This window comes from Leucopleurus acutus (assembly GCF_964270905.1).
Source record: "Leucopleurus acutus genome assembly, chromosome: Y".
Taxonomy (NCBI): Eukaryota; Metazoa; Chordata; class Mammalia; order Artiodactyla; family Delphinidae; genus Leucopleurus; species Leucopleurus acutus.
Window position 1 is genome coordinate 5,330,418 of NC_139164.1, and position 26,405 is coordinate 5,356,822.

The following is a 26,405-nucleotide window of genomic DNA, read 5'->3' on the forward strand; positions in this document are numbered from 1 at the left end:
CTGCAGACTGTTTTTGTTGAGGGCACCAATACAGAAGGCAGGGACCTAGTTAGTGTTCCTGCCCTGTCACTTAAGCCAGCACTTTAAGAATTACATGTACGTGAAACCATTGATTTTTTGTGTTTTCTTCTCACCAAATACACAAAGATAAAAATAAACGTCAGCGACTTACTGTAGCAACTGTATAAAGCATTGCCAAGTGAGGATTCAATACAGGTTCAGGTTAGCTTTTTTCATTTTACATTTTATAGAAAAGGGGTGTTGAGAAAATTATGTGGCCTGGCTTCCTTAGAGAATAAATTGTCAACCAGTTTCATTTATGCCTAAAGTTGACTGTGGAGTTTAATGAGAATCTGGCTGTGTATTCAGAACCTGCTGGTGTAGTTGAAATTCAAAGACAGATTCAAATTTGTCTTACCCAGTCTTCAAGATAATGACCAATCTTAAATTCAGTCCTTATTTCACCTTCACAGGGCTAAACGTGAGAAGGTCTTGCTGTAAGAGCATGCTCACCATGTGCAAGGCAATTCAGGACATCCTGGCAATGGAGACGGGTGGTGGTGGGGGACACCATTCTGCAGGAACGCCTTCCTGGGCGTATGTGTGCCAAAGAGCATTCACGGATGTCAAAAGAACATCTCAGAGCACATACACGGAGCGGCAGTTTTAAACACAAATTTGATGATTTGTACCAATTCAGACAAGGGCCAGAACACTATCCCTCCCGCTCCGTGGCACGGTTAATTTCAAAGCCATTCCTGCTGAGCTGTGGAGGTGGCGTACGACTTTCTTGTAAATAAAGGGTTTACTTCCCTAAGTATGCGTTGCAGGAGGCTAATATTGAAATATGTTTGGATTTCCTGATTGCATGTTTCCTTCTGAAGAAGGATAGCCCAGTATAAAATCTGGAGCTTAAAATGGGTGAGTTGAGGTGCAAGATGTATACATTGGGACATTCGGGGCACAATATGTAAACGGGCCCACAAATCAAGGAGTTGCTAAGGACCCATGACAAGTATTTGCCTCTGTGCCTGGGCCTCCTGGCCGATGCTCCCCAGGGCTGGAATCAGTGCTCTACAGTATGGGGTTACGGGGCAATGTGGGGCTTAGCCCCGCCCCCATGGCTCTGCAGGGCACTGCCCTCGTGGGACGTCTCTGCAGTGCCCTGTGCTGGCGGGAGTCCTGGCACTCGGGGGCCTCTGGTGGAAGGGAGCTGCCCTGATGACCTCTGAATGGCCTTTGTCCATGGTCTTGGACTACATATAGGTCCTGGCTTCTGTCTAGACGGCCAACTCGTCGAACCTCCTTATCACAGGGTTATCTGGCCAGATGGCCACACCCTTCCTGTTGTGTCCTAAACAGGCTCTCTTATTCTCTTCAGTATGCAGAGGCTGAGAATGTTCCAAATCTTTAAGTTCTGATTTGCTTCTGAGGAACAATTCCATCTTTAAGTATTTCTCTCTTCTTGTGTTTTACTCTAAGTAGCCAAGAGAAACCAGGCTGCTCCTTCAAAACTGTGCTTAGAAATCACCTCATCAAATATCCAGTGTTATCACTTGCAAGTTCTACCATCCCCAGAACACGAAGACATGAACATAATCCTGCTATTCTTGGTCAATGTATAACACGGGTGACCTTTCCTCCATTGTCTGATAACATTTCCTCGCTTGCGTCTGAGACCTCATCACTATGGCCTTTACTATCCAGGTCTCTCTAAGAATATGGAGGCTCTCTCTACGGTTTGATTTTTTCTTTCCGAGTCGTCACCAGAATCACCGACGGCAACGCAGGCTTTTTCTAACATGCACCTCTCAACTCATTGAGCCCCTGCCTGTTACTCAGCTCCAAAGCCACTTCCACACTTTTAGGTATTTGTTACAGCAGCATCCTCACCTGTCAGTGCCAAGTTCCTGTCTCAGTCTGCTCAGGCTGCTACAACAACATACCACAGACTGGGTGGCTTAGAAAGGACACAAGTTTATTTCCTCACAGTTCTGGAATCTCAGAAGTCCAAGATCAAGGGGCTGGCAGATTCAGTGTCTACTGAGAACCCACTTCTATGTCCTCACATGGTGGAAGAGGTGAGGGAGCTCTCCAGGGTCTCTTTTACAAGGGCACTAATCCCATTCATGAGGGCTCCACCCTCATGACCTAATCACTTCCGACAGACCCCTGACTCCAAATACCATCATATTGGGGGTTAGGATTTCAACACAGGAATTTGGGGGGGGACACAAACATTCAGACCATAGCACTGAATTAAATTACCATGGACATAAGATCCCAAATACTATGGAAATCCAATCCCAAATAAAATGAGTCTTTGGACCACATAATTGGTCCAAAGAGGTTCTCAGAAAATAATCAACTATCATTGCAGCTATCAGATGAAAGAATAATTTTTTCATGCCACCAAAAGTGAAGTTAATATAATTTAAGTATGAATCATCACACAAGCACATTGGTGAATGTACACCAGGTCAATGGTTGAAGAGGTATAAAAATCAGACGCCTAAAGGCAGCAGAACTTGGTCATAATCCATTTCCCGAGATTGTACAGATGTAGGTGAGCACGTTGCTCCTGAACAAAGATAAGGGGTAAAAGAAGAAAATGTTTAAGAAAGGGTGAAGCCTACCCAGTCTGCAAAAGGAAAGCTGGGACCTTAAAATTTCATGACAGACTCACACAGGGATGCTGACCAGTGATGTGTGTGGCTTATTATCTTATGTGTTCATTATTTACTAAATATGGACTGTAATTAACAAGCTTATAGGACTTGACTATTTCAAGCACACGTTTACATGATTTTTTCAATTTACTCGCCATGGTAACACCGATAGCTTTCATCTCCATTTCACAGTTGAGAAAACTGAGGCTCAAACGTAATTAGCCTCAGAGGACACCATCAGGGAATGACAGACCTAAATAGGAACACTGGGAGATGCACAAAAAACAAGTGATAATCCAAGACAGTGTAACAAGACACAGACACATGGACACCCATGCACACACTGTGAGATACAGGTTTCTAGTTGGATTTTCAGGAACACAGAGAACCTATCTATAATAAAAGGCAGCAGTCGGCTGGTGGATAATGAAGAGCTTGGCATTAAAAAGAAAAAAAAATCTAGTAATTAAGAGCATAAACGAGGCATTGATTAAAAATCACCAATATTTAGTACTCTCCCATATTCCTGTCCTGGCTAGCAATTGATCCTTGACATGCTCTACCTCTGGTTTCAATCTTAATCTCCGTCTGTCACTTACAGACTTCCAAGATCATAGACATTAAACCCAAGGCTGAGGGATCAGAGCCAGGCAGGCAAAGCTCCCAGGAGACGCCAGTTACAAACTGTGGGCTGCTTCTCCTCTTGGCTTCTGGAACTCAGCGCCCTCCGGTCTCTAGCTAAGGAAGTGGGGGAGTGGCCGGCGCCTTTCTTCTCTCCCCTGGCACTGAATGAGGTGGTCAGAACTACCACCCCAGACGGCGGTCTCCCACTGGCCTCTTTGATCAGAACACAGCATGTCACTGCCCAGTGTGTGTGTGTTGGGGGAGGGGGAGATATTTTCCCTTCATATTCTCCGCCCTCCCTCCTGCAGTCTTCACCAGTCTTACTGTTTGAGCTACATATTCATGAGTATTCCAGGCATACATTTCATACATTTTTATAGCCACCATCTGCTGTCAAGGAACCATCTACCCTTCCTTTCTTTGAGTTTCTGCAAAAGGTTAGAGCATTCTACTAAACATTTAAAATGCTTCTCATATAACCTAGGATACATATTAATTATTCAATTATTCTCCTTACAAGGTATTATACATTTGTGCCAACTAGTTCTCTGCTGTTCCATGAACTCAAGTAATTTCACCAGTTCTCTGAGTAGTTATTATCCAAAACAAAGCAAATCAAAAATTCCTGTTTGAAAAAAAAAAAAAGTCCTGTTTGCTTACTGCAGTAGTTTGCTATGGCTGCTATAACAAGTTACCACAAATCGAAAGGCTAAAACAACCCAAATAAATGTATGATCCTAGGGTCTGGAGGTCGGGATCCAGCACGGGCCGGATCCACCTGGGCAAAAAAATTCAGGTGCTGGCAGGGCTGCATTCCTTCCCGCGGGCTTGAGGGGAGACTTGGTTTCCTGCTCATTCAGATACTGGTAGCATTCAGCTCCACTGGCTGTAGGACTGAGGTCCCTCTGCCTCGCTGGCTGTCAAGGGGAGGACCCGTAGTGCCCTCCTCATACAAAGGCTCCTGCGTCTCAGAAGGAGCAAACATCTCCATTTTTAAGGACACGTGTGACTAAGTTAGTTTGGGTAGGCCCAGCTAACCCAGGATCACCTCCCCACCAAGACCCTCACCTTCACCCCATCTATACAATCCCTTTTGCCATGGGAGACGCCATATTCACAGGTCCTGGGGATTACAACATGGACATCTTTGGGGGACGTTATTCAGCTCACGACACTCCCACATGAAAGGAATTAAGAGGGTGATTTTATCTCGCGTTGGGAGAGGGGCCCACGGCTACCAAGCAGAATGTTAGAGGCCTGGACTGTGGTCCCAGCTGGGCCACTGATGAGCTGAATTACGTTTTGTCCAGATCATTGAACATGAAGGATCCAGCTTCTTCATTCTTTTAATAGATGCCATCTTAGTTCATTGGCTTATTCATTCCCATTCACTCATGGAGCACAGGTTGATGGAGCTGATACTGTGCCAGGCGCTGGGAATACAGCAGTGGACAGAACACAGCAGTCCCTGGACCCTCCTACCCCCCACCCCCACCCCGAGCTTACACTCTGGTGAAGGAAGATAGACAAAAACTAAGTAAACAGAGCAGTAAAATTCGTATGCGGAACAGTGGTAAGTAAATCAGGGCGGGATGTAGGAAACATCAGGGGCTCAGCCACTGTAGATACAGTAGCCACGGACAGACTCAAGGAGAAGGTAGTAGCTGTGGGTAGAATTGCCCTCGTTTCATGATAGGACGATAGTCTTTTGCTCCCAACCTTGTTCTCTTCCCAACAAGAAGAGGTATTCTAACCACTGCAAGCCTGATATATCTGCGTCGGCATTGACGATTGGTGACAATTCAGGCATGGGTCATGAGCTTCTCCCTTTCTATTTTTTAAGTCTACACAAGAGTATAATAATATTATAGAAAAATATTTTTCTAAGATGGAATGACTATCAATGTGTAAGTGAGAGACGGGAGTGAAAATATTCTAATCCCTTAAGTCACAAAGTAATTTTCCTTGTCGGCTCCACATTTCATTAGGTATTTCAAATCATATCATTCAAACATAAAATTCGAGCAGTGAGTTTTGATAGTAAAACTCAATGCATTTATCATCTAATTCAGGTGGAACTCATAGCTCTCTCAATCCATCGCCTGCTGCTGTATCCAAATACGTCCTCTGTATCACCTGAAGCTCGCTACAATTCCCACAAGAGGAAAAAGAAGAAAATAGCCTGGCTTTTGGAAGAGAAGTGCACCCTTTCAAATGTAAAATATTTAATGTATTACCTTAGCAATGCACTGTCATTTGCAAATCAGCTGAACTATCCCAGAGACAATGATTTCCCAACCGACTTTCACATGTGTTTGGCTAGAAAGGCATCAACGCAAAATGGAAGAAAGGAAAAGGAACATTAGAGTGAAAAGGTAAGAGACCTGGATTCCCACTGGCAGTCAGTACACCCTGGGGTGTGTCACACAAAATCTTTCCACCCATTTCTTCTCTTAAAAAAGCGACAAAAGTACAGTAATCTCACCTGTCCTGCCTGATTTACAGGGCTGTGGAAGGACCGAATACGGTAGTACTGAAACAAAGTCTTACACAAACTGCAGGAGTATTATCTACGTCAATGTAAGGAATGGTTCTCGCTAGTCAAGTTTAATCCCAGGATCAACGTGAGCACACGGAACATCACAAGCAAAAACACTGAGCTACTCCTGAGGTCTCTGGGAGCCGCCTGCCATAAGGTGGCCTCGGAGGGATACTGGCGGATGCATCCTTCAGACGCATGATTTATGGCGCGTGTACCATCTATCAGGCATGGCATGCAATGCTGGACCTAAAGAACGCGGGCGCGCTCACTGTTTGCGGAAGTATGTATATCAGCAGTTGCTCGTTTCCTCCGACAGGGAATGCGGCAGTGTTACCTTAACGAGGTCCTCCCGGGAGGGAAAACTGGAGACTAAGTAGTTTTCTCTGGTCTTGGCGTTGGTGATGGAGACGTGCAGGCGGTTGTGAGCCAGCTCGTGCGCGTTGGGAGGGAGAATCGCCTCCACTCCGCTCCTGAAGAAGAAATAAGGGAGCCGCTGCGCCCCACTGGCCTGCAAGCCTTGTAGCTGCCCAGACTGGAGACCGAGAAAGAGCCCGGAGACAGGGACAGCGACACCTATGGCTTACTGGATGGGGGATCTTACATGTCCAAAGCAAAAGAGTCCTGGAGAGACACCCCATCATGTTCGGCAAGCAGCCGACAGGACAAAGCAGCCATCTTTGCTACCCGGGGGCGGAGGAGGCCACCATTTATATGGGGAATTGATGTCAGGTGGGCTCATCTGTTACCACAGAAACTAGCAGCTCACAGCCCGTCAGGTTAACACCCATCGTGGAGGGCAGGTATTTCCCTTTAATAAACTACCAGGTGGAGCCGCTCTGGCCCAAGGATTAGGCCAGTCACGAGCTGGGGCAGGAGGCAAGCACGTTTGTGAGTAGCGTGCAGATGAAGCAAGGACTGGTCGAGCAGGGGATGTACAGAGAGCAGGAGAACAGCCATCTTGAGCGGCTTGGCCACGCACTGCATGCTTCACCTTTAATTACTGACCGCCTTGTAAACGCTTCAGGAGAGAGAATGCTGACTGCTACAATGCTGATTGCTACAATGTATCCAGAGCATCCTCTGTCTTCACAGGCTTGGGGGAGGGGGCGGGGGAATGTACTCTATATATGCACCTCAATCGGGCCATGAAATCATAGCCGGGTGTCACTGCCCCGAAAGTCTGCCTTCGGATTTCTTCGGCAAAACTGTAGGTAAACTCGTTACATTCCTGAAAAAGAAAATTAACAGGTGACCCTATGTTTTGTCAAAAACATTACGATTCTGGTTCCAGAACCCTGTGCCTACCACACAAGGCACCTGGACCGTATAAAGCCAACCCCAGATGTCGGATGCTTCACAGGCACGCATCCCCACGAGGCCTGTCCCTCGCCCACCATTCCTGGGCCCCAGGCAAGCTATACGGTCTGCCAATTGCAATATTTTTTTTTTCTTTTTCTTTTTAAACCACCTCACATGGCTTTGCCCACCTGTGGAAAATCCTTGGCGGCTGGGTTCTGATTGTAACTGAGCACATTTCTCTACAGGCGTCTCCAACATAATTAAATTCCTCACCCACACCAATCCTGTGGCCTCTGGAACGTTCGGACTGCAGCTCTACAACAGTGCCGACGATTCACACCACCACCCACAACAGACAAAGGGCTTGCGATGACTCTACCGGGTCAGAGTCCTTGGAGATCAGCCTGGGGCACTGGTCTTTCACAAAAGTCCCCCCAGTCGGGGCTAACAGGCAGCCAGTGCTGGGATCCACTGATGTGGCCTCTGTTGCCTCGTCTTCACATAACAATGCAAGGTGGGTATGGTCACCGCACTGGACGGGTAAGGAAACTGACGTTTGGAGGGTTAAGTATCTTTCCCACTGTGCCATGGAAAATGAGCGTCAGTGCCAGGATTTAAACCCAGGTCTATCTTTCATTTATTAGTTCATCCATTCAGCAACCTACTGGGCACCCAGGCGGTGGGTTAGGAACTGGGATTCAATGGCTCAGCATGAGATACACAGAGCCCCTGCCTTCCTGGGACTGAGGAGTCCCTCGGTGAGGAGATGGCAGGGCGCCAGGACAGCATCCATGTATGGGGCAGATTCACGTCCCCTCCTTCCCCCGAAGGTTAGGGTCGCCCCGGACCCTGAGAATTGGTGCCCTTACACAGCAAAAGGGACTTTCCACATGCGAGTAAGTTAAGGGTTGCGAGATCAGGAGATGCTCCTGGATTATCTCAGTGAACCCAATATAATCACAAGGGTCCTTGTAAGGGGGAGAGGCAGGCAGGAGGGTCAGAGTTGGCAAGATGTCAAGGTGCTATGCTTATGACTTTACAGAGCGAGGAAGGAGCCAGAGCCAGGGAAGGCAGGACACTTCTAGCACCTGGAAAAGGCCAGGACACACATTGTCCTCCGGAGCCTCCAGAGGGAGCGTGGCCCTGCTGACACTTTGATTGTAGACAGTGAGACCTTTTCAGACGTCTGACCTCCAGAACTGTTAGAAAATAAACGTGTGTTGTTCAGAGCTGCTATGTTTACTGTCATCTGTTGCAGCAGCAACTGGGAGCTAACACAGTGGGCATCAACCTCCGACCTCACTTTGCTAGGCTGAGACCTAAGATACAGACAGGAGTTGGACAGGAGATGGAGGTGGCAGACGACAACAGGCAGAGGTAGCGGTGAGAAGAGTGCAAGCAGCTCAGACGGGGCAGAGACCAGAAAGGCAACCTCAGTGAGCCATGAGAGGGCTAAGGTCCACGTGGCCCTGGGAGTCATACTAAGAAATCTGCACCCCAGGTGAGAAGGGAACCCTCCTATGCTGTTGCTGGGAATGGAAATCTCAGCCACTATGGAGAACAGTATGGAGGTTACTTAAAAAACTAAAAATAGAGCTACCATATGATCCTGCAATCCCACTCCTGGGCATATGTCCAGAGAAAACCATACTTTGAAAAGACACATGCACCCCTATGTTCACAGCAGCACTATTTACAACAGCCAGGACATGGGAACAGCCTAAATGTCCATCAACAGAGGAATGGATACAGAAGATGTGGCACATAAATACCATGGAATATTACTCAGCCACTAAAGAGAATGAAACAATGCCATTTGCAGCAACATGGATGGACCTGGAGATTGTCATACTGAGTGAAGTCAGACAGAGAAAGACAAATATCACATAATATCACTTATATGAGGAATCTAAAAAGAAATGATACAAATGAACTTATTTACAAAACAGAAACAGACTCACAGACTTAGAGAATGAAATTATGGTTACTGGGGGGAAGGATGGGGGGAGCGATAAATTGGGAGTATAGGATTGACAGGTACACACTACTATATCTAAAGTGGATAACCAACAAGGAGCTCCGTTCAATATTAGGTAACAACCTAAATGGGAACAGCCTTTAAAAAAGAATAGATACATGTCTATGTATAACTGAATCACTTTGCTGTACACCTGAAACTATCACTACATTGTTAATTAACTATACTCCAGGGCTTCCCTGGTGGCACAGTGGTTGAGAATCTGCCTGCCAACGCAGGGGACACGGGTTCGAGCCCTGGTTCGGGAGGATCCCACATGCTGCGGAGCGGCTAGGCCCGTGCGCCACGGCTGCTGAGCCTGCGCTCTAGAGCCTGTGAGCCACCACTACTGAGCCCACGAGCCACAATTACTGAGCCTGTGCTCTAGAGCCCACGAGCCACGGCTACTGAAGCCCACGTGCCTAGAGCCCGTGCACTGCAACAAAGAGTAGGCCCCGCTCGCCGCAACTAGAGAAAACCCACAGGCAGCGACAAAGACCCAATGCAGCCAAAAATAAATAAATAAAAAATAAAATAAAATGTTAAAAAAAAACCCTATACTCCAATATAAAATGAAAAGTAAAAAAAAAAAAAAAGAAATCTGCACCCCATCCTGAGGCAACAGGGATCCCGGGGGTGGGAGAGGGGGAGGTCACAGGATGAGATGTTCAGATTTGTGTTTGGGTGAAATCACTCTGAATGCTTAGGTAGGTGGATTGTAGGCAGCAGGGGCAGACGCAGGCCTGCCTGTTCAAGAAGCCGCTGTAGACTTCTAGCTGAGAAATGGGGGTGCCCCCCCCCCAGTGTATGCTCTTTCTACTAAGCCACACTGCACACCCAGCTTATTTTCTTGTATTATTTTTGGTTACACACACACACACAAACAGACACGGCCCCTGACCAGACTGGAAACCTATTAAGGAATGGACTTATCTTTGAGTTAGCTCCCTGCTGTGTCTAACGCCATGCCTGGCAAATTCTGAGGGCTGAGGAAAGGCCGGCTGCGCTGAGCTTTTTAACATATCAAAGCCTAAATCTGCCTGCCACCTAAAATACACCAGCATCAGGTGCTGGTCTTAATTATACATGCACCAGCTCGGAGCTGGATTCATTACTCACATCTCTGTCACAACACCACAAAGCTCGAAGAACTTCTATACCAACAGGGAGAACTGAGCTAACAGGGACTTGAGTAGGTAGAAAACAGTTTCTTAAGAAAGCTCAAAGCCATCCTTCAAGGGGTAGATTTCAAATGCTCAAGAGAAAAGAAATGAAGTAACCTCAAGGCAAATGGCTGAAAAGTGATTTTGAGAAAAGAGAAACTAGGATGCCCTAGGTGAATCCAGAGAATCATTTTCCACTTGCCAACGTGAGCGCCCGATAGAGAGTTACCCCTAAGGCCTGACCAACACAATGAGACAATACGACTGGATCTCCAATTTACCGAAAATGTAGAAAAGAACAGGTAATCGGACTGATATCAGAAGTCTCAAATTCAGGTAAAGGATTCAATGTCTGAACATCGCAGAATTTCAGTGAAGGGGCTATATGATCACAGCATTTCCAAATCAGTCTAATTCTCAATCCCACTTAATATATTTCAAACTGCTGAGGATTCAAAACCAAATCTACCCAAGTCCAAAGCTGGGGATTTGCTCCCACCTAAAGGAAAGACTGCACTGAACAGGAGTAAACAACCCCTTAGTAGCCCTGTGCTTCAGAAAGGAAATAAAGAGCTGGGAGGGACTAGCCTGCACTTCAAAGCACATGAGTCTGCTAGTTTCCCTGACTTCACGTTCTCATCCTGTGCAATCTCTAAAATTTTCCATCACTTTTCTAGTATATAAAAAAGAAAAAGAGCAGCGGATTTCTGAATAACTGGTCTAAAGTCCAGTTTCTCTTCCATAAGCAGCTCACCAGAGATTTGAAAACAAGATTTCTGATGTTTAAAATGTTGTGGATTTCAACATTTAAATGTGACAAATGCATCCTTGGGCATGGAAATGTTAATCATTATTTGATTACTATTCCAAGCTGCTAGAGAATGTAAGTAATTAACAGATAGAATATTCTCCACCTGCAGAAGCCAGTTCTCACAGTCAGAGAATGCATGATGGCTGTCTAGAAGCAGAAAACAGACTTTAAAAACATAGATTACATTAAGTGAAATACTTAATGCTCATTTTTATTACTTCTAGATAAACTGCTTGGAATTCAGGGCTGCTTCTTACTGTGGGAATGAAAAACAAATTAAATTCCAATATCATTCCTCTTAAAAGAGATTACAGGGACTTCCCCGGTGGCACAGTGGTTGAGAATCCACCTGCCAATGCAGGGGACACAGGTTCGATCCCTGGTCTGGGAGGATCCCACATGCTGCGGAGCAACTAAGCCCGTGTGCCACAACTATTGAGCCCGCGTGCTGCAACTACTGAAGCCGGCGTGCCTAGAGCCCGTGCTCTGCAACAGGAGAAGCCAGAGCAATGAGAAGCCCTCGCACGGCAACAAAGAGTAGCCCCTGCTCGCCGCAACTAGAGAAAGCCCGCGTGCAGCAACGAAGACCCAACGCAGCCAAAAATAAATAAAAATTAAAAAAAAAAAGATATTACAGGCCAACATTTTAGTTTATATGCCTGTCTGTAAATAGGAGCAAGCAAAGACTTATCAGCCACATGTTCAAGGCCTTGAGAACAGGCTCTGTGCTCTTCTCATGATCAGTTAATGGAGAAATATCCTTTGCTTGAAAGAAACAAAGCTGGAATCTTAAGACTAAATAAACACTCAAGAGTAAAAGAAGGGATTTTATTTCCTTGTCTTGTTGTCACCCAAAATAATAATCTTTTCCAAATGGAGAGCAGAGATCCTGAATGATTAAATTTTAAAAGAAGTCAACCTTTTCTGTTTCCCAGGCAAAGGATTACTTCTCTGCAGTTAACTTAGTAGGTAGTTAACAGTCATCTTCGTTGTTTGGGCGTAATTTCTGGATGAGAAACACAGCCTAGTTACTACTTAATTACCTCTATTTTTTGTGGCGCCGTTAGCAGGACAGAAGCAACCAAGGATCCCGCAGAAGCCCCGGCAAAGGCCTTGACATTCTTCAGGAGCTTTTGGCCGTGTTTGTAAAGTGCGGATGCTGCCCCCAAGTGGTAAATGCCCAGAAACCCACACGCTGCAAACGACAAGTTGATGTGCTTCATTCTAGCTGTGAAATTGGTGACACAAAACCCAAGAATGCCCGTTAAGTTGGTATAGTTTGTTCCACATGCTGTGTACTCTTATGCTAGTCATCATTCCAAGGCTTTCTTTTATATACAGAATTCTCTGTTCTAAGCATAATCTTTTCAATTAAAGTCTAATTAATCACCCAAATCTTTCAAGGAAACTTTTCCCTCTCTCACCTTGACCCACTACAATCATATTAATTAAAAAAAAAAAAAAAACTACAACAGTCTATATTTGTTCAGTACATAGACTATGCAACCTACTTTTTAATTACTTGGCAAAAACCAAATGGTTAAATTCCCATTGGCAAGGCATTTGGTCCTTTTTTCTTGACCTTTTGATACTTTTGGGGGTGTGGACTACTGGTAAAAGCATTAGAGAAGGTAGCAAACTTCAAATGAAAGACACATTTGCTCTTTGCGGTGCATCAGTGAATTTAAAACATATGTCTCGACTCCCCACCGTTTCCATCATGAGCATCCGTTTTTTGTTGCTGTTGTTTTGTTTTGTTTTTTTAACCTGATGCTCTCAATTATTCAATAATGCAATACTCAATTATTCAACGATGCAGTGTATTTCATAGCCAAGTTTCTCAAGACAAACTGAGGTCATGACTGGCGAGGGCAACTGGAGGCTCAAAGAAATGACATGTGCATCACCTGATACTTGCAACAAATCTAACAATGAAACTATATTTCACGAAACTTCAGGGGGAACGATTTCACCACGTGTATAAAACAGTGCCCCCCCCCATTGCTCCCCCTGGATGCCCTCAGGGGTTTCTCGGGGGTCCCGGGACCTTCAGATTAGGCACTTGGTCCCGGTCTGGAATTTAGGAACCGAAAACACTCGTTCTGATGCGCAGAGCCAGGCTCTGTGCGAAAGGAGGCTCAGTCGCTGCAGCCGAGCCCCGGTTTGGGTTTAATTTCTTCAGACTGGAGAGAGGAGAAGGGGATGGGTCTCCAGGGGGGCCGACCCATCGTACGCAGGCCCAGTGCCCCCACTATCCTGTGGTCTGGGGGTGGCGGGACGAGGGTCGCTGCTGCAACAGCCCCAGGGATGCCTACACGGACCCACTCGCCCGGGAGCCACCTCCGGAGGGCCAGAACCTGCCCCCCGCCCGCCCCGCGCTCCGCCCTACCAATACAGGTCTGAGGCATTTCCGTGTAGAACTTCGTCCCCCGCCACTCCCAGCCCGCCATCCCTTATCCGGAAGGCGGGGCCGGGCCGTCAGTCAACCGGGCCGTGCCTATCAGGGCCGGACCACGCCCGCCCAAGAAGCTTCCGCAGAAGGGATTGAGGCCGGACTACCCGCGCGGGTCTGTGACGTCATCGCGCCGATGCGTGCGTCCGCTAGGCTCCGCCTGCTCCACTTAAACTGCTGAACTCGGCATGGCGGCGCGCCCTCGGCCGCTTGACCTTGGTGTCCCCTAGGGCGGGTAAGGGATAAGACTTTCTCGTCTCGGGTCATACTGTCTTCGGATACCTCGGGATGCATTTTACTCCCTATGCGGCACGTGCGGGCCGGCCCTCACCTGCAAGTCTGCTGACCCTGAACGACCCTCATTTTCTGTGCACCGGAAGTGCTTGGCCTTCTTGGCGGCTGCTCCCCGACAGTGGTTTCCCTCCCCCCTCAGCCTCGGGGCGGTCCAGCTGTCCGTGTAAGGGCGGGGTCTAGGGGCTACGTTGGGATTGGATGCCCCGCAGCTTTTGGAAGACTCCCTCAGATATTTCCTTAAGCATTGTTGGAAAGGTCGCACTATGGCTTTGGGCAGCGTTCACATCCGTAGCCCTCCTTAAGCTGTGTGGCCTTGGGTGGGTTATATGACCTCTCTGAGCTTCCCAGGTGACTTCTCTGCAAAATGGGATGGTGAAATCCGAGTTGGTGCTAAATCGTAACGTTCATGCTGCATAGCAGGGCTTCAGCAGACCAGCCTGTGTCGTCTGGTAGCACCACTGGCTCTGGGGAGATCTGAGAAGCACCTTTCTAAGGCGGCCCACTTGGCTTGCATTCCCGCCCGGATTCAAAGGACTGACAATTCCTTCTCTCCCTCAACAGTGTCTTCCCTATGTAATCCTAACAAGCAAGCCTTAAGGAATTGCAGAGTTTCTGGTTGAAGGTTCTCCAGGCCCCCTTGTTAAAGGACAGATTTACGCTCACTGAAGTACAGAAGAGAATCCGAAAAACGCGTGTCTCTGCCTTAAGCAGGAGAGGGAGTGGGTGGGAGCTCCCCAGATGGCCTTTACCTTGGCCTTTTTTCTTTCTCCCTCATTTGGGATGCTAGTGACCTGGGCTCTGGCCCACAACACTTTCTGTAAGCAAGAACGCTGGATGTCATGACTAAGGAAGAGATCTCGTGTTTATTCTTGTAAGTAGACTTCTGAGACAGCTGTTTCTGCAGGCACCCTAATGCCTATGCATAGCACAACTGCATTACTCTGAATTCTTTACTACTATTCGAATTTAGTCACGGGAGGGCAAGTGTGTGTATATCCAGGAAATATAGAAGGACAACCTGTTCATTCTTTTTTTTTTTTTGTATTGCGGTACGCGGACCTCTCACTGTTGTGGCCTCTCCCGTGGCGGAGCACAGGCTCCGGACGCGCAGGCTCAGCGGCCATGGCTCACGGGCCCAGCCGCTCCGCGGCATGTGGGATCCCGGACCAGGGCACGAACCCATGTCCCTTACATCGGCAGGCGGACTCTCAACCGCTGCGCCACCAGGGAAGCCCAAGCTGTTCATTCTTGCCTTCTTCTATTGCCTTCGAACTCTCTGGTAGGGTGTGGTCTTCCCAAGAGAGCTTCCTCCGGGAAACTTCTTAGAAAGGAAGAATCCCAGGCCTCAGATCTCCTGAAGCAGAGTCTGCATTTTAACAGCATCCCCAGGCATTGCTCTGCACACTAAAGTTTGCAAAGCCCCGGTCTGACTCCTGGGGTGCTCTGGTTTAAAGTGGTGCGGTGGCATCGAAAATTTAAGGAGAGACAAGGTCCACAGAGCCAGAATTTGCAGTGGTGGCCGGGCCACCTATTTCCTGCTTTGAGGCACTGCCAGCAGGTCGATTCAGAAGACAGGTGAGAAATTTGTCGCTGGGGCAGGCAGGACGTACACCACGGCTTTGGGATCCTTTGCTTAAAGGAAAGATGAGATGAGCCGTTATTACCACCCCTGCCGGTGAGTGAGATCCCGCCAAATTTACGGGTCACAGGAAAAGTGTCCACAAAGCTCCATAACGTAATTCTTAACAATTTAAACTCTTTTTTTTTTAACTCTCTCCTCCTTTCTACCCCATGTCATACCCACATGCAACTAATTATAAGGTTCCGTTTCCTAAGGTAAGGAAGAATATCATTCATTCACGTTTGTCTTTATAATCTCAGCGCCATGCATGGCACTTGGCACATACTGTGTGATTAACAAATACTTGTTTTGATTGTTGGATTTAAGTAAATTACTCTTGTGAGTATATAGTAATTTAATTGCCTTTTCAGAACATTTTTCAGTAAATCTTTTGTCTGGTTTTGCCTCTCTTTTTTCCTTAGTAATTTATAGTTTTTTTTTTCTTTTATAAATTTATTTATTTTTATTTATTTATCTGGCTGCATTGGGCGTTCGTTGCGGCGCACGGGCTTCTCATTGCGGTGGCTTCTCTTGTGGAGCATGGGCTCTAGGCGTGCGGGCTTCAGTAGTTGTGGCTCGCGGGCTCGGTAGTTGTGGCTCATGGGCTTAGTTGCCCTGCGGCACGTGGGATCTTCCCGGACCAGGGCTCGAACCCGTATCCCCTGCGTTGGCAGGTGGATTCTTAACCACTGCGCCACCAGGGAAACCCGGTAATTTAGTTTTTTTGCTTTTTTAAAAAATTTATTTATTTATTTATTTATGGCTGTGTTGGGTCTTCGTTTCTGTGCATGGGCTTTCTCTAGTTGTGGCAAGCGGGGGCCACTCTTCATCACGGTGCGTAGGCCTCTCACTATCGCGGCCTCTGTTGTTGCTGAGCACAGGCTCCAGACGCGCAGGCTCAGTAATTGTGGCTCACGGGCCCAGTTGCTCCGCGGCATGTGGGATCTTCCCAGACCAGGGCTCGAACCCGTGTCCCCTGCATTGGCAGGCAGATTCCCAACCACTGCGCCACCAGGGAAGCCCCGTAATTTAGTTTTGAACTGGTTTATTTTCTAGCCATTTATCGAACATTTAAGTATCCATTGTTTAACAAACACAGTGCTGGTTCAGGGCACACAAAATTGACAGGAATTCAGTTCTTTCTCATCTAGAGCCTAGAGGGTAGGGAGACAGTCAATGTGTAATTGCAGAGGCTTGATCATGTGCTCGTACAAAGCCACACACGGGTGCTGTGCATGTCCACACTGAGCTGGGGGGCAGCAAACCCTTAGCTCTGGGAGGTACCTACGAGAGCAGCTGGCACAGAAACAAAGTGCCCAAGGCTTTCCACATCCCCAGCTTCCTCCCGCAAGATTTGATCATGTATTCTCCTAAAGAGAGAAAGGTATGGGGTAAGGGAGGGATAAGGGATGCTTGCCACACCTCGGCCCCAAGGACTGAGCCTATCGCAAAGTGTCTGGGTGTAATCTCGTGTTCCAGTCTACTGTCCACGCGGTGGCATTTATTTTCCAACCTTGGCATCTTAGTACAGCTGAACAGCTCTGTGGGGTATATGCCATCGTTCCCCGCGACACCCGTACCCTCCCTCCGTGTACGAACTCCTCACCCCTGTAACCCCCTCCCAGAGCCCTGCAAGCTGAACTTGATGCACTTTAAAGGTTAGATGCACAGCCTTTAATTTCAGAGGATTGTGGCCACACCGTTGGCACACACAGGAGCGCCCTTTGCCACAGGGGCCTCAAGGTGACAGCTCGGGTCACCACACCCTCTGTGCCTTGTTGAAGCATTCCCTTGTTTTGAGACCACCGTAGAATTCTGAGCAAGGCAGTTCTGCAGTCGTGGAGTAGAGTGTCCCACGTGAAGCCACAGAGGAGACTCCATGCCTTCCCACAGGTTGTTGTTTTCTCTAAGGAGGCGTCGCAAAGGCCACCGTGTGGAGGGGCAGCCCGGGAATAAAGGCAGTTTAGAGGGAGTTGGGGCTGAGAGAGGGAGAGAAGCTGGCCTAGTAGGTGTGATGGCATTTCTAGAGCCTGGGGATGCAACTGCGACCATCCCTGGCTCACTCCCACACCGCAGCCACCCTTTGCTCTTTGTTTTCTTAAGTGAGTTAGAACCGAGTTTCTAAATCTTGCAAGCTAAACAGATCTCACTAATGTAAGGGCCTTTTCCATTACACTTGTTTTCTCTCTGTTAGAAATATGGTAGAAGAACCAACTACTTGAAGTAAAACTGGGTGACTCTTCTTGCATAGAGCTGTGATGGTACTTTTGTGATTATGTTTATTTATTTATTTTTTCATTTGATTTTCTGGCCGCACTGTGCAGCATGCCGAATCTTAGTTCCCAGACCAGGGATCAAACCTGTGCCCCCTGCATTGGGAGCGTGGAGTGTTAACCACTGGACCGCCAGGGAAGTCCCTTGGGTGACTCTTTTCTAAATGGAAGAATACTTTTTTCAAAAAGTATATGAATTATATATGTAATATATTTTCTGTTATATATGTACATATATATGCAAATGTATGTATGTAACCAGGCTGGTGACATTTGAAAACAATTCAAAGCTAGGCGTCCTTAAGAGGTGTAATTTACTTGAGATTGGAGACATCTGAAAGTGTACACTATAGATCATCTTAACATGGCATAGAAACTAAGTATCAAGCTATTTCTATTAGAAATAAACATTAAAAAATGTAACCTTTATGTATAAGCTTTGTTTTAATTTAATATCTGAAAGTTTCCAAATATAATATACACTGAACTGAGAGATTAAGGTAGAAAGATTTTCTGAGTGTTTCTGCTATTGTATTAGAATTACTTAATTACAGTGCTTGCAGTTGATATTCTGCATAAGTGTGAGATAGAGCAGAGAAGCTTTCAAAATGTTCATACTTAAGAGATATCTTTTATACAAAGGGGGTTTTAGATCTTTGGTAGCCAGGTGTTGGTGTTGTGAAGTGATGGTGGGAGTGGGATACCAAATGCCTGACAGAGGAGTCCTAAATATTTTTAAAAGCCCAATAAAAGAAAATCTGTATTCTCTCTGCCCTGTTTTCTTTGTTGCTAAACAGCTCTGCCCTTGACCTGGCCGCTTGTGGTCCACAATTGGTACAGATGGTCGGGAATAGTCCTTCTCGTTACCCTTCAGATAATTACCTTCCTGGAGGGGATTATTGGGGAAATAATATCCGTGTCAAACAAGTGATAGCACTGAGTGATAAACAGAATGTCAGCTTTGGTGCCGTATGCTTCATCAGATTCACCAAAATACTACTCTGTTTTAATTTGGAGTACAGGATCTCATCATTACTGATGCTGTCTTCAAAAGAAACAGCCTAATTGCCAAAACATCCAATTATCTAATCACCTCACTTCAAAGGGAGAAAATAAGAATTCTGGTGTATTTTGTTTCTGCATCTACTCCTATTTGCTGGAAGCTTATTAATAATTATGACACCTGTTGAGGGCCCATTCCATGCCAATCCTTTGTACCCATTGTCTCATATAACTTTTACGACGGTGCTGACAGACCTTCCTCCCCTACAGTGGTTCAGACGTGAATTAATGAGCTAGTAAGTTCTTATTATGTGCCCAGGATCGTGCTCTTTGGCCCTTGACGGGTCTCAGAAACTTGTTATTCCTTCAGTCCTTTCTTTGGTCAGAATTTGTAATTGGTCTTCACATTTAGGCATTTATAATTTTACTAAAAAGTGGTAAAAGTGTTTAATAAATGTGATGTATAAGTTTATAACATTTAGGAAACTAGTTTGCATCTGGAAAAGAAAAAAAGCAAGTGTAGCAATTAACTCAAGCTACCCTTTCTGCATTTATCAATTACAGCAGTAAGTCACTCTGATTACTCCTTTTCCTGGAAGCTGTGTCATAAAGTAGGTTATTGTAAAGAGAACATAATTTCCATTAGGAACAGTGTTATAGAAGGGGGTCATGTCATTGACCAGGGTCCTAACTCCAGATAAATCATGTATCTAATCAATTGTATGCATGCCTTTGTTCACTCTTTAAATATACTTTAGTGTCTAATCTATGACAAGGACTGGAGTAGGCATTATAAAATTAAAAAAAAAATCTTAGTGGATAAACTGTCCATTTTTAGTTCACTGTTTTTTCTTACTGTAATGTACTTTCACATTTTTCTACTCTAAAAGTTCTACTTATTCTTCTGGGCCTAAAAAACTCTTTTGTCTCAGTATGTCCTTTTGGATTAAATTCAAACACCTTCTGTCAATATTAACCACACCCTTCTCTTTGTTACCATGCTTGAGGCATTGCGATAGTATTTTTCACCTTTCATTTTGGTTAGAAATGCAGTTGCCTCCACCTTCTGTGTTCAGAGTTGGTTTGGAGCAGGGACTGTCTTGTACTTCTTGGATTTTATTTATTTATTTGTTTGTTTATGGCTGCGTTGGGTGTTCGTTGCTGCACACGGGCTTTCTCTAGTTGCGGTGGGCGGGGGCTACTCTTCGTTGTGGTGCGTGGGCTTCTCGTTGCGGTGATTTCTCTTGTTGTGGAGCACAGGCTCTAGGCGCGCGGGCTTCAGTAGTCGTGGCACTTGGGCTCAGTAGTTGTGTCTCACGGGCTCTAGAGAGCAGGCTCAGTAGTTGTGGTGCACGGGCTTAGCTGCTCCGCGGCATGTGGGATCTTCCCAGACCAGGGCTCGAACCCGTGTCCCCTGCATTGGCAGGTGGATTCTTAACCACTGCGCCACCAGGGAAGTCTCTACTTCTTGGTTTTTGCCGGCATCTAGAAGGTAGCTAAATGTTTATATCAGTTGAGAATCTTTAGTTTATGTTTCAGATATCTAACTGGCTTAAGCAAAAAGAATATGCTAGTTCAAATATCGGGAGGTTTAGGGACTTCCCTCGTGGTCCAGTGGGTAAGACTCCATGCTCCCAATGCAGGGGTACTGGGTTCGATCCCTGGTCAGGGAACTAGATCCCACATGCATGCCGCAACTAAGAGTTCGTATGCTGCACATACTGCAACTAAACATGCCGCAACGAAGATCCCGAGTGCCGCAGCTAAGACCCAGCGCAGCCAAAATGGATAAATATCAAATATGGGGAGGTTTAGAGGTAGGACTAACTGTAGAGATGGCTGGATCAAGCATGCAGTGGGTGCTGGAAGACCACCATTGTGCCATTTCCTGTTTTTCTCATCTTAGTTTCATTCTGCAGTCTGGACATCCCCAGGAGGCTGCTGGCAGCCTCACAGACTCTCAGCATATCAGTGGAAAAGTTCTTTCACTACCCACCTCTCAAACTTAGAAAAAGACTCCTGCTGGTTCTATTTTTGTCGCATGCGTGTCCCTGGAAGAGTCAGCGTGAACAGCAAATGGTGATACAGTGATGTGAGCCCATGAACGGGGGAGCGAGTACTGCAGACGATGGACAGAATGAAGGGAAGCATTGCCGAGTCCAGATGGAGTCAGCTGGGCGAGCCTAAACCAGCACATCCAGTGCAGTACCTGATGATATTTGTTGAGTTAAACAAGCAAAAGTGCAGCTGTAATCTCTACATAAGGCAGGAAAATTCAGTCTTTTCGATGTATAAAACTTCATGATACGTATTCATCTGGCGAGCATTTCCCTAAACAAATAAGAACACGACTGTGATGTTTGGGGCGTTGAAAAGTTGGTTGCGATTTTAGGTATGTTTAGGTGAACAGTACATGCTGCTTGGCATAAATGTTCACCATTGAATTAATCAGTAGTTTTGTTTGCCTTTTTTGAATTATATGAGCTATTTTGGATATTAGAGATGGTACAAGACGGTTGCTCACCAAATCGGTGTAAATGGATGCAAATGTTTCCCTGTGATAAATTTCCATGTAGGGAGCTGTGGTTCTTGGAGTGCTACCAAGGATCTTATCCTACACATAGGGTCAGAGAAGTAGAGGCTAAATAAATGTTTGTTTTTAACAGCTGTGACAATAACGACGATGCCCTTCTACCAAAAGCATTTTGTAGAGTGGGAAGTGATCTCAAAGGTCCTCCCATCATCCCTTACTTCTGAGCATTTGGGAAGAGAGTAGAGTCCCCATTTAGTGAGTGTCCACTAATGTATTTCATACTTGATTTTAAAACCATAAGAAATATGCCACTAACATAAACTTTCAAAATCATTCTTTACATCTTCACAGAATTTCTAAGACAAAAGTGATGTGTTATAGCAAACTATACACAGAAACATTCCCTATTCACAAAGCTACAAAATGAATGGGTAAGATTGGTTAGAAGTCTGAAATGGAGGTCAAAGTGAAAGTTTGAAAGGACCCAGGCTGACATGGAAAAGACAGCTGTAATTTCAGAATCTTCTGTTAGGGCTTGAATTCTCAGAAAACTAGTGGCAGAGTAGTGACTGTTAGAATGTGGTAGTATTTTGGAGCCGTACTTCTTGAATCGTATGGACTGATTCCGTTTTTCCTGGGGGGAAAAAAAATCCCAAGTTCTGATGAACTGTGCTATTTCCCAGTAGGCAGATATATTTAAAATAATGAACACACAGAATTCATTCTCTGTGAATAAAAGAGATGGCAAGTTCAAAGTCATTCAACAGCATTCCTTGCTTGGGGAAGTCTACCTCCAGCCTAACATTAGTTTTGTATTTCTGAATCCCCACATGGAAGCCAGAGAGCCCTATTTAAGCTGTCATTTTAAGCGCCAAACTTTCTTTCCCGTATTTTATTCACTCTCTCTCCTTGAGGGAGCATGACTGCACTCTTAGCATGCTTTTGAAGGGCCATTGTCAGCAAGTAAACTTTTCCTAACAGAGTCCTTGGAGTAGCTGCATGGCCACATTGCACTTAAAAAACAGCTGGAAAAGTAAAATTGTAAGGTCAGGGCTCTCCAAAAGGTCTTTGTAATTCTGAAATTTAATTTTCCTGTTTTTTCATGCACGTATACTCCAAATTTTATTTTATTTTATTTTTATTTAGTTTTTTGCGTTATGCGGGCCTCTCACTGTTGTGGCCTCTCGCGTTGCGAAGCACAGGCTCCGGACGCGCAGGCTCAGTGGCCATGGCTCACGGGCCCAGCCGCTCCGCAGCATGTGGGATCTTCCCGGACCGGGGCACGAACCCGTGTCCCCTGCATCGGCAGGCGGACTCTCAACCACTGTGCCACCAGGGAAGCCCCAAATTTTATTTTTAATTTACTTTTTTCATACACTCCAAATTTTAGAAAATCAGCTCATCACCAACATGAGCCCATATTCCCAGTTGTATTATGGGAAAAAATGTGGATTCTGTAGGGTACAGAAGCATTCACAAGGTAATATTTAAAATATAAGTTAGCTTCATTTCAGCATTCTGTGAACACAGACGAGTGTAAAGGTTATTTTCCTTCAGTTAGCAAAGAAACTAAAATAACATTTTTGCTTAATATTGAGTGAGAAGGATCTCGTAACCACGTAGACTTCATTTCAGTGACCCCACTTGTATGGGCCACCCACCCGAGGTGTGTTTTCATCAGATGTTGACGCGTAATTGTTGAAATCAGAGGCATTTCTATTAGTTACACATTTTTCTTGACATTTGACTTAGGCCTTTTTTTTTTCCTGTACTTTCTATGTTAGAGTGGCAAGTGACTGATACTTTCTGCAGCGCAAAGGCTCTCTGGGCGTGCTTTTTATTTGGTTTCTATTTCTGTCCTCAAAGGCGTGGAGCAACGCCAAATTTGCATTCGCTGCTGCTTGTTGAACGTGCACTTGCGTGGTCTTTGGTGTTTGTCTTCTCCAGGGGCCTTGCCCGCGCCAGTGCACATTCAACGTCCCTAAGAACCCTGTGGGGCGACCGACGGTGGCGCTCACGTGGTGACGATGGCTGAATGAGGCACAAAGAGACAAAGTAACTTTCTCGAGATCGCACGCTTGATCGTTGGCCCAGCCGGGATTCATTCCTTGACTGCTTTGCTCTACTGTCCCCCAAGATGTTCAAAAGCAGATGTCCGCTCACGGGGCGTTCACGACGATCGTTGTCATAAAGACATTGCTAAGTGAAGGCAGCAGTGATCCTGTCCAGCTGCACCGTCACCCCAGGAACTTTAGAGGCTCGTCCTGCAGCAAACCGTTAAACATGGAAGTTCTCGCGTCTCAGGCTTGGGGGTCTCTTCCCTTCTCTATTTGTTCACACGAGGCAGCACTGTTCATGCCCGAAGCTTTGGTGCAGCCTCTTTGCCTCGGGCCTCCGCATCAGGTGACGTGATGGCACGAGGACTGTTGATTGGGATTGGCTACCTGTGGATGAAGAGGACCCAGGTTACGACTTAGGGCAAGTCCCTGCCTAAGCAAAGGGGGAAAACCCATCCCACCCCCTGGCACAGCTGAGTGAGGGAAGGAGGGGTGTTGAGGTAGAAAATCAGTGTGCTAATCCCCCACTTCATGTTTGTATGTTGGGGTTTGTAGACAAAGATCGCCCTGCCTGTTTCTGCAGACATAGCCTTGGGAACTGTGGTACACCAGTACAGCGTCTTAATTCTGCTCCTTTTGATGCGTGTAGGATGGAGCCTGGACATCAGTATTATCATTAGGGAGACACAGCTCCCAGGTGAATCTAAGGTGTAGCCAGGGCTGAGGACCACTGTTCCTGAGAAGTTCTCAATTTGGCCACCATGACACCAGAGCCATGTTGCAGGTTTGGGCGACGGAGGTGCCCACGTAGAGAGCCAGTGCTAGAATAAGCCTCAGCCTGGTCATCAGGGGGTCTAGAAGATTCTGCACAGCCTGTTGAACAGTCCACGTTGGTCATTCTCCACCTGACCAGTGTGCACGGACTGCAAGGAAAACAACTAGAGTTACTCTTTCACTTTTCTTCTATGTCATCACTTCCAGGTTAAGAGATTGGCCAATACAGGGAAGTGACCTCAGGAAGAAAGGGAGTAATAGGGTTTCTTCTTGGTCATTTGTGTTTCTTAGTACCCTTGTGCCTTCTTTCTGCATTTGTAGGAAGTTGTGGTGGGGATGAATAACGTGTCCTCTTGAGGCTGGCAGCACCCCTGCCGGCTCAGTTCCGGGTGTGGCGTGCTTACCTTGTGCTGGCTGTGAGACTGGGTGTCTCCCACACGTTGCGGGTCCACTGGAATTCCGTGCCTGTTCATGGGCACCGCAGGCCCTATGCAAGAGAGCGGTGGCAAGGGAAAGCAGAGATGCACGTCGCATGCATCCTCTCTGCTCATTCGTGTGTACGCTTTACTGTCCCATCGGACTTCACTTGTAAAACGCAAGCTCAGAGGTAAAATGATTAAGAATTTCAAGATGGTGACAGCAGAGCAGTAAACCAGGTGTGAGAGCCTTCTGAGCATGGGGCCCATCTAGCTAGCCCTGCTCGGAAATACTCTTCCGTATACCCAGATATCATCTTGGAGGAAAAGGGGAGAAAAGGGATATTTTGCTATGCCTGAAATGAGTCTGTCTTGATTATTGGGTTCTACTTATAAAATAATGAGCTCTTTAAAAAAATTCTCTGTTTTTGAGATTTGTTGCCTTAGTTAAGACTCCCTTGGTTGCTGAGAGAAAAAAGCAAAAATCATCATATGTGGATAAAGAAAATTATTGTTAGAATACAGAACCCAAGGAACGATGGAAGTCCAGAGGGGATGGGCACTAAAAAGGGGAAAGCTTGTGGAAACCATGCTTCTGCTTTGGATTGCCAGGGTCTTTTTTTTTTAACATTTTAATTAAAATTAATTTTTATTGGAGTTTGGTTGATTTACAATGTTGTGTTAGTTTCAGGTGTACAGCGAAGTGAATCAGTTACACGTATACATATATACACTCTTTTTTAGATTCTTTTCCCATATAGGTAATTGCAGAGTATTGAGTAGAGTTCCATGCACTATACAATAGGTTCTTATTAGTTATCTATTTTATATAAAGTAGTGTGTATATGTCAATCCCAATCTTCCAATTTATCCCTCCATCTCCCCCCCCCCCCCCACCGCCGCTTCCCCGCTGGTAACCGTAAGTTTGTTTTCTACTTCTGTGACTCAAGTTCTGTTTTGTAAATAGGTTCATTTGTACCGTTTCTTTAGATTCCACATATAAGCGATATCATATGATATTTGTCTTTCTCTGTCTGACTTACTTCACTCAGTATGACAGCCTCCAGGTCCATCCGTGTTGCTGCAAATGTGGAATGCCAGGGTCTTGTGGATTCTAATGCAGCATCTCTTTTATTTCCCTTCCTCTCAGGAGATCTGCTCTCTCTGCTTCTCACGGTGCACGTGACCAAACGTGGGAGCCCCTCAGTTCAGCCAAACGGCACAAAGAATAGCCTCCCTTTCCCTCTAGGCTGCGTGTCCGGTGGAGAGAATATATGCTTGGCCAAATGTGTATCAGGATCCATCCCTGGTCCAAGCAATGAGGAATGGCGAGGGATGGGCTTCAAGGCCTGGAGGCTCGTGGGCTGGACAGATACTCCTGACAGTTTCTGCTGCACCTTTGCACTGGATTAAATGTCCTGTGCATGAAGAGTAATCATAATTAATAGTAATCAGGTAATAGTTACAGAGCCCATACTGTGTGCCAGAGCCTTTGCTAATTGTGTTATGTTCCTCATCTCCATCTCCACAATAAATGCTCTGAAGCAGGTAGAGAAAGTGGCCTCACACACGCTGAAGCACTTTCCCCAGATTACCTGGCCAAATAGAGGGAGCAAAGGAAAGAGACCCGGGTTCGTCAGAGGGCAAAGCTGTACCCTTAGCTGTTTTACTGGGAAGTAGTAAACTGCGGCTGTTTTAGTGCACACTGTTGAGAGACTATTATCACTGTCTTATAGTTTCCCTTCCCCCCGGTTATTCATTGGCTGCTCTCAAAGTGTTGCGACAACTTCTGATCCTTGATTCTGTCCAAAGAACTCGATTAAAGGGATAGTAGCAATTAAGCACAGCAGATTCTCAG

The 26,405-nt window shown here is 46.1% G+C and overlaps 1 protein-coding gene across 1 annotated transcript in view; it reads right to left on the reverse strand.

Moving 5' to 3' along the window:
* Positions 1–13,575, reverse strand: part of PNPLA4 (patatin like domain 4, phospholipase and triacylglycerol lipase) — a gene marked incomplete at its 5' end in the record, with an annotated part of 29,016 nt that extends 15,441 nt beyond the window's left edge. Inside the window, 4 exons of the mRNA XM_082865549.1 lie at positions 6,170–6,305; positions 6,969–7,063; positions 12,169–12,353; positions 13,515–13,575. Coding sequence (XP_082721675.1) covers positions 6,170–6,305; positions 6,969–7,063; positions 12,169–12,353; positions 13,515–13,575 — 477 coding nt within the window. The remainder of the gene's footprint in view (positions 1–6,169; positions 6,306–6,968; positions 7,064–12,168; positions 12,354–13,514) is intronic.
* Positions 13,576–26,405: the final 12,830 nt, after the last annotated feature.